The sequence below is a fragment of the Megalops cyprinoides genome, chromosome 13 (genome assembly GCF_013368585.1).
Source record: "Megalops cyprinoides isolate fMegCyp1 chromosome 13, fMegCyp1.pri, whole genome shotgun sequence".
Taxonomy (NCBI): Eukaryota; Metazoa; Chordata; class Actinopteri; order Elopiformes; family Megalopidae; genus Megalops; species Megalops cyprinoides.
The window spans coordinates 24877280-24889459 of record NC_050595.1 but is presented as its reverse complement, the minus strand read 5'-3'; the positions used below and the strand labels follow the sequence as shown (position 1 = coordinate 24889459).

The window sequence follows — 12180 nt, the reverse complement described above, 5'->3', positions numbered from 1 at the left end:
TTTGCGCTTCTTCCTCTTCTTTTTCCTGTAGCAAACAAGTTTCCGCTCATATAATTTTAAAAATAAAGCCGTCTTAATCTGTAATATGTTCCATGATGCCTTCCCAAAGCCCAGAGTCTCGGACCAGTGGGGTTTGGCGCGTGTGTGTTTGGCACGGCCGCGTCCTCGGCTCACCCATGCAGTTCTTCATCATCATGAAGCCGCTCTCGTAGCCCTGGAAGCACTCGCACTCGAAGTCCCCCAACGTGTTGACGCAGGTGCCCCGCCCGCACAGGTCCGGCGAGATCCGGCACTCGTCGATATCTGCATCGATTGACAGCCCGGTCAGCGGATAGCTACAGCAGCGATGCGTCTCACCATGAATGTGCATTTATTTATGTGCAACTTGAGATCAAATAAAAAGGAGACTCATGCATCAAATGACAAAGTCCCAGCTTCAACCTAACAGCAGCAGGACTTCTCCTTATCACTGAGAAATGAAGCCAACCACTGAAACCTTGTTTCTGTGGACTGAAAACAACTCAACACCCACTGCAAATTACTGCTTGATATGACAGGTAAACAGCCTTGTGGTTAGACTGAATCTGAGACTAAGTCTCAAAAACAGGTGATTCATTAAGCCCGCGGTCGATAAATGGGTCATCAGTCCTGAGGAAGAGGACTCACCGGTGCAGTTCCTTTCATCCGAGTCCAGGGCAAAGCCGCTGTCGCACTTGCACCTGAAGCTGCCAATGGTGTTCCTGCACCTCCCGTTTGTGCACAGGCTGTGTATCATTTTGCACTCGTTTATGTCTGTGGAATCGGAATGGGAGCGGACATGTTAGTGACATCACACGCGCCATGAGGAAAACCTCAGAGAGCCTATTAAAGGCAAACTGAAAAAAATCAAACCCTTAGGAGTTTGGCTTTGTGGAAACCAGTGTTTTTGAAACTTATGAAAACCATTTACTCTTCTGTGTGTTTCAGTTGCAGACACTTTCTTTCTAGAACATTCTTCCAGAGCTTAAGCTGAAATCCACCCTCAAGCCACACAAACACGTTAAATGACAGCTGCGATGTAACCCAGAGATAATTACTCGACGAACAACCCCGGGTGTCTCTTAAGCTCCGCCGCTGCTTGGCCGTGACCCGTGCGCGTACCTTTGAGGAAGGGCTTGCCGTTGATGAAGTCGCCCCTGTGGGAGAAGCCGGGGCCGCGGGGGCACAGCTGGTTGAACTCGGGGGTGCCTCTCTCGGGACACTCGTCGCACTCTGGGCCCCAGGCCACACCCACCGAGCAGCAGCAGGCGTCGACGCGGTGCTTGCCCGGGATGGGGGCGGCGCAGCGCTCATCCACGTGGCTCAGAAAGCACTGCTCAGTACGCATGTCTGGGGGGGGCGACACACAGACCCGCACGTGTCACTCAGCGCGCCCGCCTCTCACCGCTCAGACTAGCCAGTCAGACTTGTTCCATGGATCAACTTTCACAGCAAGACAATCACAAGGCACAACACTAACTGATGTCATTTTAAAGATGTACAATTATAACTACTGGGTATTGCAGACAGACAGATACAACCAGGACAAATTTCATGATGTAAAAATCTCTTCAAAGCTTATAGCAGTCATAAAACTGCACCTAGAAAGAGGCAGACAGACCTACAGAAGAAATATAACTATGCATTGACCTACACTGAAAAGTTTGAGGAGGGAGCAGAAAATGAAAACGGCACAGCAGCATAACCACCATGCTAAATATAGCATCAGCCCTGCTAAGGAGAATGAGATTGGCTGTGTTTACGGGCTACATACCGATGCATGTTCTACCACTGGCGTCCACAGTCATTCCAGTGGGACACTGGCAAATAAAAGATCCCACTGTGTTTACACACTTCCCGTTGATGCACACTCCAGGAAACACTTCACACTCATTCACATCTATTGCCAGAAAAGAGAATTAACAACACACACTAACATCTGACATCGTTAAAGCATCAACATCACTTTCAGAACAGTTTCAGAATCTGCATTTGTACACAGTTCATGCAATTCACAACATCCAGTTCTGCAGAATTATGAAGAAAAGTAATATTTAGATATATATATATATGCATATATTTAGATATATATGCACATGTGCACTGTAATTTCATAAGACACATTAAAGAACATTACCATTTATACAGGTTTTTGTTCTATTTAAACATCATATTTCAGCATGAATACCAGCAGAACAAAGAAATTTGAAAAACCACATTGGTCTGTTTCTGCCGATTCAGAGAAGGCCTTACCTTCGCAAACGGTCCCTCTAACTCTGGCATACCCCTTACTGCATATAGGATCTGAAAGCAGAGTACACCAGAAGCCATGTTTTACAGTGGCGAAACTCTCGTCGAACTGAATGGCCTCAATCTCCAGACCAGAGCTACACCCCCTGCACACAGTAGTTCAGCAGCAGAAAGCTGAATCAGTGTATGTCAGGACGAGCCGTTATATAACCCTCTGTGATGCACGCAGGCTACGGTAAAAGCCCCGTGCCGCCCTGGCAGGGTCCTGGCGTGGCGTCCCTGCCCTTACCTGGCTCGCACTTGGCGCACGGGCTGCCCCATGCCTCGCCCATTGTGGCGCAGCAGTGGGACTTGAGCGTGGCTCCGTTAATGTTGATCTCGCACCGGTCGTTGATAACCTTCAGCCAGCACGTTCCCTTTGTGGTTTCTGTGAACCAGCAGGTGGACATGGTTATTCCATTTCTGGGAGAGACAGCTCCCCATGTTTACAGGTGCCAACATTTTAGGCAACGTAGTTACTGAGTGGATAGTTATACTGAATAGATTTACTTTCAATGGTGGCACCTCTCTTTGTAAATGGACAATGCTTTTTTAATTTGCTTTAAAAACCCCTCAAAATAATAACAGAGGCTTACATCACTGTTAAGTAACACTACTATTCCTTAAACCACTTGGTAATAACAATATAATAGACCTCTGCTGTGCCTGTTATTATGACTGTTTTGAAGTTAATTACACAAGTAGGATTTACTGCTTTTATGATGCTGCTGACAGCCTAAGCCAGGCTAGTATTGGTCACACCCCTCCTCTCCGCCCACAGTTGCCCCTCCCACATCACCGCATTCCCATACTCCTCCCCACTCACCCACACATTGTGTCTCAGAGCTGTCCAGGGTACTGCCCGTCGGACACAGGCAGACAAAGGCCCCCGGGCTATTCTTACACTCCCCATTCACGCAGGGGTTGGACTCACATTCGTCGATATCTGAAGGGGCGAACACAGCATTACTGCACCGCCAACCAAGCTGTCTGTGAAATAAATACTACTGAGTGGTTAATCATTGAAATAACATTGCAATTATCAGTCAAAACAGCTTTGTGGAGCGCGGGGAATCACCTTCGCACACGTCAGTCTCTGGGTGAAAGACGAAGCCCTTCTGGCAGTGGCAGGTGAAGCTGCCGGGAGTGTTTCTGCACAGGCCGTTCTCACAGAGAAGCCTGTTAATGGCGCATTCATCGATATCTGTGAGGAAACAGACACAGGATGATTCAGTACCTCAGTGCCTACGTCAAACAGTGCCATGAAGTGCGTAAGTGAAGCAGCAAATGCTGACCCACCGACACAAGTCTTCCCAGACAGATCGACCTCAAATCCAGTGTTGCAATTGCACTTGTAGGTTCTTAACATGTTCTCACACACTCCATTTTGACATAGGTCTGGATCCAAAGCACATTCATTTATATCTGGAAAAAACAGATAGGAATGAGAAATTTCACTTTAAACCGCTTCTATACAGCTGACCCACAAGACAGACTTATTTGAAGATATACTTGTTAGCATTTATTGCAGTAATTATCTACTACAGTTCCACTGGCTCCTGTGAATGAACAAGGCCTGGATTCATGCAGGAAGTGGGTACCTCTGCCATCAGTTGTAGTGCCGATCCCATGACTGCAGAGAGCCAGGAATTCAGCTGGAAAACAGACAAACCCGGTACACGCATTTAATAGCCTTGAACACAACAACTACTGAACTAAAGATTCAGATATTCCAAGACACAGAAACCTTGCGCTGACAGATTTAACGCTGTGTTATTATCCAGTTCGGTGCTTTGTCATTTAGCTGTTATGCATGTGAAACCGTGCTCTTAATGTGGTGGAACTTGGCATCTTTTTGATATCGCAGCTTTAATAGGCAGAACTAATGAGGAATTGGTGCCTTTTAATATGGACTTTTTAGCAAGACACATAATATGAGTCAGAATATGAAACAGAAAAAATTAGCTGGTGTCTAAGGATTGATGTGTCTAGCCAATGAGATACAGTTATGCTAAAATCATAACCGTGACAGGCTCATACAGCGTCCTGTGAGAGAGGCTTTGTATCATAAGTGGAGAAAGGTGCTTCCCCGATCACACCATTAGCCAGATGTTTTCAATACTGATGTCCCCAGTGGCTGTGAAGTGTCAGTGGTGTACAGCTGGAGTATGCTAGAGCATGCTGGGAGGCAGCCATACCTGAGCTCTGTGGTGGGCACGGCTGACACGGCTCTCCGAACGCATACTCGAGGTTGGCACAGCAACACTCCGACTTGGTGACCGCGCCGAAGAAGGGTCTCACGCACTGTCCCCTCTTGTAACCCCCGTAACATGTGCTGCGCATATGTGTGTCTACGTTGAACCACAGAGAGGGGGTGGGGGGGCGGAGAGGGAGAAGAGAGCGTGACTGAAGAGTTCCCACTCGGACAAACTCTCCCAAAACAAAGAATGAAAAGGATATCTCGGGGTGACGGGAGAGGAACTCCCCCGCGCCGATCGAATGTTTGTCGCAATCCTCGCCCTCCAGCTGAGCTCACGCGAAACACATCAACATTTCAACACTGCGGGGTGTCTGCAGGGAACGGAGGAGAAAGACTCACCCACGCAAACGCGGCCGTCGAGCCCCACCGCCAGGCCGGGCATGCAGTCGCACCGGAAGGAGCCCTCGGTGTTGACGCAGTGTCCGTTCATGCACATGCCCTGGGTTTCGCACTCATCAATGTCTGAAAGGAGAGGAGGGGTTACGGGGTGGGGAGGGTTACACAGTGACACAAGGCTTCACAAAGCTCGAGGTCACTGTGACTAAATATTTACATTTACATTTTGTTGCTTAGCAGATTTGTTGCTCTTAGCCAGAGCAACAGACAAGTTAAGTACATTTAAACAATACATTTACATTGCTGACATCGAGTAAATGCTCTTATCCAGAGATATGTACACGATAAGTACATATAACATTACATTTACATTGTTGACATCCAGCAAAGGCTCTTATCCAGAGCAACCGCAGAAGTCAAGCGCAAACTGCATTCAGCAAAATGACACAAAACGATACACAAAGGAACAAGAGCCAGTGGCCTCCTTACATGGATTCCCACAGCTAGACGCCCTCATCTTTCTATGACTGAGTCTTCATGCGACAAGGCTGCTACTTCAATGCAGTCACACCAAATAAGCACCTCGCTCAGATAATGAGCAGTGGAGCAGCCAGTTAAGAAAGGGAAAGAAAAATACTGACTACTTAGCAGTGATTGCACCCTGGAAACGCAAACCACAGGAGTACATGCAGGCAGGCCAGTCTGTGACCTTCACTGCAAACGCCCCTCATAATCTATGCTGAGATCTCCCACATTGGGTTTTTCCCAGCTCTGCTGAGGCTGTTTAAGGTATGGGTTCTGCAGACAGTGTCTGCACACGTATCCGTTTACACACAAATATTCATCTGTCTCCACATGCCCATTGTTTTTCAAAATGAAATGAAAAGATGGCACTTTATTTTTTGCCAGTTAATTCAAATTACATTTAAACCATTGCTCAAACCTGCTGAAAATTTAAGAAAACAAAAGTCATTACCTGAACAAAGTAAAGAAAACACTATGTCAGGGTAAGAAAACACATCTCAGCAGTAATTACTTCTATGCGTGTTGAAAAAGTATGCAAAGGATAGACAGTCAGGTGGTTGGTTTTAATATCACTCTTTAGGTAAATGCTTCCCTGCATGAACACAACAACAAAAGAGCCTTATCCAGTTTGGGAACTGTGGTTATGTGTCTGACCATGACTCATACAGTTTGTCCCAAATCGCTGGGCTGTAATTCTCAACCAATGAGCTGAGGTTTATACAGAAACTGAGCCATCACCTTTTCCCTGAATCAGACACACGGAAGATATGGCAGGATTACTAGGCTATAGAGAACATTAATGATGGTAAGAATGGCGTCCTAGTGAGAAGGGCCCCAGTCCGAGCTGGAACCCGCTGAGGAACACACATACCCAGGCAGAGGCGGCCGGTGGGGTCCAGGTAGAAGCCCGGCTTGCAGATGCACTTGAAGCTGCCGTCCTCGTTGATGCACATCCCATTCAAGCACATGTTTCTGATGAGGCATTCGTCTTGGTCTGAAAGGAAACGGGCGAGTGCGTTTCCGTCAGACGCAGCACTTTTTCAGTGACAGACAGGAGAGGCCAGTTGCCTCAAACTTTTCCTCAAAATTTCCATCTTTACTACAACAACATTGTGCTACTGATTCCATACACTAACACAGTGTCATATAATGTATACTGTCGTGTGCATACAATATCACATATCATATATTATATATATATCTGTATATCATATACAGTTATATGTTGTTATAAACTTTTATAAGCAACCATATAGAGTCATATACAGTCATACATTGTCATAAACTGTCGTATGTAGTCACATGGAACACATACAGTCATATTCAGTGACTTAATGCTACAGAGAGTCAAACTGTGTGGAACACTCTCGTCATTGCTGTTATCGGGCTAACACATGGTGCTTGTGAGGCTGCTTTGCATTGTTTTCATCTAGAGGTACACAAAATAGAAAGCAGACAGCCAGATTATGAGTTCTGAAGCAACAGCTGCAAGTGCAGTTTCACCGGGAGACAGACCTTGGCAGTTCTTCCCGTCGGCGGAGATCTCAAAGCCGGCGTTGCAGACGCAGTGGAAGCTGCCCGCAGTGTTGACGCAGCGGCCGTTGTTGCAGATGCGCCCGTTGGCCACGCACTCATCCAGATCTGCAGGACAGAAGGAAGGGAAACACTCCACTGACCGCGGATCTCCCACACCCCCATGCTAACCTATATGGGTCCAGACATGCGCCCACCCCTCTCTCCCTCGATCCGAGCCCCCCCCAACGCACAGAGCTCCCGGCTCTGGGCCCCCTCGGATGGCTCGGTCAGGCTCCGTGTGAGGAGCGCGGATTTGATCAGTGGGGCGCCGGCCCTCCCCCCTCACCTCGGCACTCGGTCCTGGTGGCGGTGCTCTGGAAGCCCGGGGGGCACTGGCAGAAGTAGGAGCCGGCCGTGTTGACGCACTCGCCGTGCACGCAAGGGCTCCGCTCGCACTCGTCATCGTCTGCAGCGTAAAAGACACAATCTCAGGGCGTCAAATCACACATCACGACACACTCAGCCTAACTTTTCTGTATGTGCTTTCGTAACTCACTCTGCATAGCAGCATCTGCTAAATGACTACTGTAATGTAATGTAGTGTTCAGTCCGCTCCAGCTAGCTAGGTAAGTGAAGTGTTTTGGACAGGGAGCGCTCACCGACACACTCTCCCCTGGCGTCCAGCTTGAAGCCCATGTTACACTCGCAGCGGTAGCTTCTGGGTATAGGGATACAGCGTCCATTCTGACACAGGTTCCTGAAAGCCTCGCACATGTTTGTGATGTTCTGCGTCTGAATAACTGCAGAAAGGCACAGCAAACATCAATTTTAACATGCGCAGCGCTTACTCCATAACCAACACATTCAGCATTCTTCACAATGTCTTACATTTTTGAGTGACTGAATGAGTTTGAATCTCTGTGTGAAGACAAATCATAATCTACTGCATTCTGAACCGCAGGGAAAATGCTGGCAGTGCTGGTTGTTTTAGTGCTATCAGAGACTCCAAAGATTCAAGAGAGACCTTGAGTAATTAGCAAACTAATCATATAAAGCTTTTCTACTGCAGCTTTGTTTTACACTTGTTTATTGTGAGTGAAAATGCAGGCACGGACATACTTGGTGGCCCGGGCAGGGGCTGGACTGGAATGGGCTGTCTGGGGGGCAGTGGGATTGGCTGCTCTGGGCCAGGCGGTGGTTGTGGATAGATGGGAACTCCAGGGATTGCAGGAACCCCTGGGATAGGAGGAACTCCGGGGACAACAGGAATTCCCGGAACCCCAGGAACCCCGGGGACAACCGGGGCCCCGGGGACCCCAGGAATCCCAGGAACCCCAGGAACACCGGGGACAACCGGCTGGATCTGAGTGCACAGCTTCGTGTACTCATCTGGAACAGAGGGACAAAGAGTAAGCAGAGGCCTACACCCTGCCTGCACTCTCAAAGGCAAGAAATGTAATTCATCTTCAATTCATTAATGGAATTCTACATTTTAATCCCATGCTGACTGTTTGCCAAATAAAGGTCTGCCAAACAGGACAGTTCATGGGAACGGACCACAAATGCGGGAGCTTTTTAAGGTAGCGGAAATGGACAGACGAACCGGTTCCACGTATGGGGCACATCTCAGTGATGGTCCCGTCCGACCAGCAGCGGCCGGTGTGGCAGCAGCACTGCATTCTGGTCAGCAGCTGAGAGCTCTGGTCAGCACAGCGCCCGTTCACCAGGCTGTTGTAGCAGTATCCAGCCCGGGCATCTGCAACGAAAGCTCATGGGTGTCACTCCACTGTGCTTTTTTTCATACTATGTGTGCCTTTGTGTGTGGGTGTGTGTTTGTGTATGCATGTCCCGGGGGGGTGGGTGATGGGGTGTTGGCTTTATGGAATCTTAAATGATTATTTAGTGGCTCAGAAATGTCAAATAAGTGGGAGGAGGAACAGAAAAAAAATCCAAAACATGGCCCTAGGCGGACGCTCACGTCGGCGTGCACTGTGCTGGGAAACTGATAGAACCGTTTGGCAAAACAGATTTTTTGGAAAGGAGAACTTCATAGCGGACATTCTTTCCGAACAAACATCCTCCCGGGGGCCGGGGCCAATGTGGATCAGCTGGAGTTCTCTGACCCACATTCCCCCCCTCTGGTGCCGTCCGGGGTCTGGGCGGAACCGGGCTCGGGTCTGATTTAGGGCTTTTCTAGCCTTGTTTGGATGGAGGATCTTGGCTCGCCACCGCCTCACGGGGTCGTCGGCCCATAACTCTGGGCTCCGCGATGGCTTTCTCTGATTTACATATCAACATGATCCCTTCCTCCCCGCTGTGTGACTAAACAGAAGCACCTGGGCAGGGGTGACCCAGTCCCTCCCCGCCTCACACATCCACAATGGGATATCCTTCAGCCTTCAAGCACGTCAGGAAACATGGCTCCACAAATCCAAAAGCCCCATATTTCATCACGCTTTACAATAACAATATGTAGCCGCTGAAATTCTATTAAACAGTCTTAGTTCATTTGAATGATGCCTCGTGAATGTCTCTTATGTTTTATGAAGGACATTTAACAGATTTCTTTTTCCTCCATATGGGTCGAAGAGAAGGGGAAGAGACACTAAAACCGCTGCTGAACTTTCTTCCTCCCATCCCTTTTGAATCAACGGCGGAGAAGTGCGGGCAGCGTTCCCTCACCCTGCAGACACAGCAGAGCCCCGCTGCAGAGCTCAGAGCTCCAGGCTCCGGCGGGTTAAACGGTGAGCCGTTTCCTAAGCCGTTAATGAGGAGAGCGGGAGACAGCGACAGCCAGGTATTCACAGTGTGATGCTACAGCCCGTGTCTGTTCCATTCACAGCAGTAAAAGAAAACAGCTCATTCTTGTGGCATTAAGAGGCAACAGACTACTGACCTAAATTCTTGCCGGTTGGGTTTTTTGGAAGGGCTGCAGCAGCTTTCTCGGCGTGAACCCTCCTCCTGCAGTGTGGGACTGCGCAGAGGAAAAACTCATCTGACAGCCTCCGTGGCGGAGGAACTAGCCAGTCGTACACGAGTCCGCCTTAACACCCAGACCACAGATGTGCTGAAACTCCTCTCAATTCATCACCGTAAAAAAAAACAAAAACCCAGTCTTCACTGAACGGAGCGGGGCGATCTTTCTGCGCGCCCCTAATCCCTCGACGCTTTGCATGCGAGACTCTGGAATAGCAATGCGCTCTCTCGGGGTAAATTAACGGCTCATATGGGTCTGCAGTTAGAGCGGGCCTGCAACAGAACGCACAGGCTTCACTCCAAGCCTGCCGATATTCAATACTCTGTGTGCCTGTGTGCTGTGCCACAACCACACCGCCACAACCACTCAAAGACAGGGAAACGCTCACACAGTTCTTTCCCTTACCTATGCATCTGGACCCATCCAGGGGAGTGTAGTATCCTTGCGGACATTTGCAGAAGTAGCTCCCAACTGTGTTTGAACATTCACCTCCATTGCACAAGCCTGGGATGTTGGCACACTCATCGATATCTGCCAAATATCAAACAGAAACCTGTATTATATGCTAATATTGTATTCTTATGTGCTGTAAAAAAACAAAATGGCAGCAGACAGACACAATGGAATACCTTTATGAATATTCTTTTGATGGATTTTTTTCCTCAAAACTGCAGTTTCAGCCATATTGTCTGACAGCAAAGGCTAGATAAACAGTGCCATTCAAGGCTATTATGTCCGAGAACAATTTTTATGGCAAATTTTGCTAGACAGAGCTAACCGCCTTGGTTTCAGGAAGAAATGGCACTTGACATTAATGCGCGCTTGAAAATAAAACTCGACCAAAATTTGAAACGTCTGTTTCAGACTCCAGGAATTTCATAAGCATCGGCTTATTATTTCAGGCAAAACGCAGCGCAGACTCTCTCCAGCAAATGAACATCACAAATACATCTTTTAGCGTTTCTGCAAATCAAACTGCGAAGAATTACAGCCAGTCGCCACTCAACTATGTTAATAACCCAGCATCCTCAGTTTAATGTCTTATAGAATAGGGCTTTCACTCATTTTAAGTGGATGGGAGATGCTGAGACTAGATTTTAATTTAAAAAAATGTAGTTACTGTATATTACAGACCAGAGAGTTCTTAAAATAACTCTGAACACTCAATGTCTTTAAATATAAAACCAAGCCATATATCTTGGCCAGTGTTTCACCATAATATGCAGTTTATTAGCTCTCGGCATATCTGCAGCGTTGAGACACAAGGAGAGCTGCAGAAAAGAGCGCAATCCGATTGGTGGATGTGAGCTGGTGTTTATTTACGGATCGGCGTGCTGCAGGACACTCTGAATATCATCCCCCCCGAGCCCACCGGGCCAGCGGGAGCGCGGACAAACATCTGAGTCATCTCTGACTCACCGGCGCTTCGCTCCGCGCGCTGCGGAGAGGCCCGGCGTTTCTACGGCGCCGGCCCGCCTGGAGACGGAGGCGCCCCTCCTCTGACCCTCAGAAGCCCCCTCTCGAACGGGGGGGGGGTCAGTGTGTCAGGGGTTTGAATTGGCCTCATTCTCAGCCCCTCGGCCCCTCCATCACGTGTGCCTCTCCCGCTCCTCCTCTTCGAACTAAACGCCGCTCTCCCCTCAGCCAACAACTGGTCTCTGTCACTGCTCGGGACCTGTCACTTCCCCCGGCCGTGCCCTGGTCCCTCAGTGCTGGATTCAAGCCCGCTCATTAACAGACCCTCATGTGAACAGCATAAAATGCGCTGCAGCTGCCTGTAACCTAGTGTTCATTCTTTTTGGTCCCGAAGACTCTGCTACAGAGTCACCACGCTGAGGTTTGGAAAAACAGAAAGCAGATTCAAATTTAATTAGCCTTAATTTCAGAGTGGGCCAACTATTGAATGGGTACGCTGAGGGCCATTCTTACGTAGAACAGGAATCATTTTGCAAATGTGCAATGCTTCGCTTTCCCCTTAACCACCAAACAAAGCCTTACCTTCACATTTCTGCGCAATTTCGTTAAACCTGTGTCCAGCAGGGCACTTGCACTCGAATGATCCGACAGTGTTAATGCAATTTCCTCCTTGACAGAGCCCAGGGATAGCCTGGCATTCATCCACATCTGCCAAGGGGAAAAAAAACCATCTTAACAAAAACAAAATCACTTCTAATTTGTTTTCCACAAAATTATTCATCTGTAAGAGAATTATTGCTTTAAAAATAATAAAAAAAGAGCTACCCAACTATTGACTTTGTAC

General features: G+C 48.3%; 1 protein-coding gene across 2 annotated transcripts in view; it reads right to left on the bottom strand.

Moving 5' to 3' along the window:
• The window catches only part of LOC118787637 (fibrillin-1-like), a 61857-nt gene that overhangs the window by 33887 nt on the left and 15790 nt on the right, over positions 1–12180 (bottom strand). For both annotated transcript variants that reach the window (XM_036543170.1, XM_036543169.1), the window contains exons 8-27: positions 11919–12044; positions 10326–10451; positions 8547–8699; positions 8063–8332; positions 7603–7743; positions 7290–7409; positions 6944–7069; positions 6300–6422; positions 4907–5029; positions 4506–4658; positions 3909–3962; positions 3607–3732; positions 3386–3511; positions 3134–3253; positions 2558–2695; positions 2272–2322; positions 1793–1918; positions 1141–1368; positions 667–792; positions 175–303 (exon numbers count right to left, since the gene is read on the bottom strand). In XM_036543170.1, the coding sequence (XP_036399063.1) occupies positions 175–303; positions 667–792; positions 1141–1368; positions 1793–1918; positions 2272–2322; positions 2558–2695; positions 3134–3253; positions 3386–3511; positions 3607–3732; positions 3909–3962; positions 4506–4658; positions 4907–5029; positions 6300–6422; positions 6944–7069; positions 7290–7409; positions 7603–7743; positions 8063–8332; positions 8547–8699; positions 10326–10451; positions 11919–12044 (2685 nt within the window). The remainder of the gene's footprint in view (positions 1–174; positions 304–666; positions 793–1140; positions 1369–1792; positions 1919–2271; positions 2323–2557; positions 2696–3133; positions 3254–3385; positions 3512–3606; positions 3733–3908; positions 3963–4505; positions 4659–4906; positions 5030–6299; positions 6423–6943; positions 7070–7289; positions 7410–7602; positions 7744–8062; positions 8333–8546; positions 8700–10325; positions 10452–11918; positions 12045–12180) is intronic.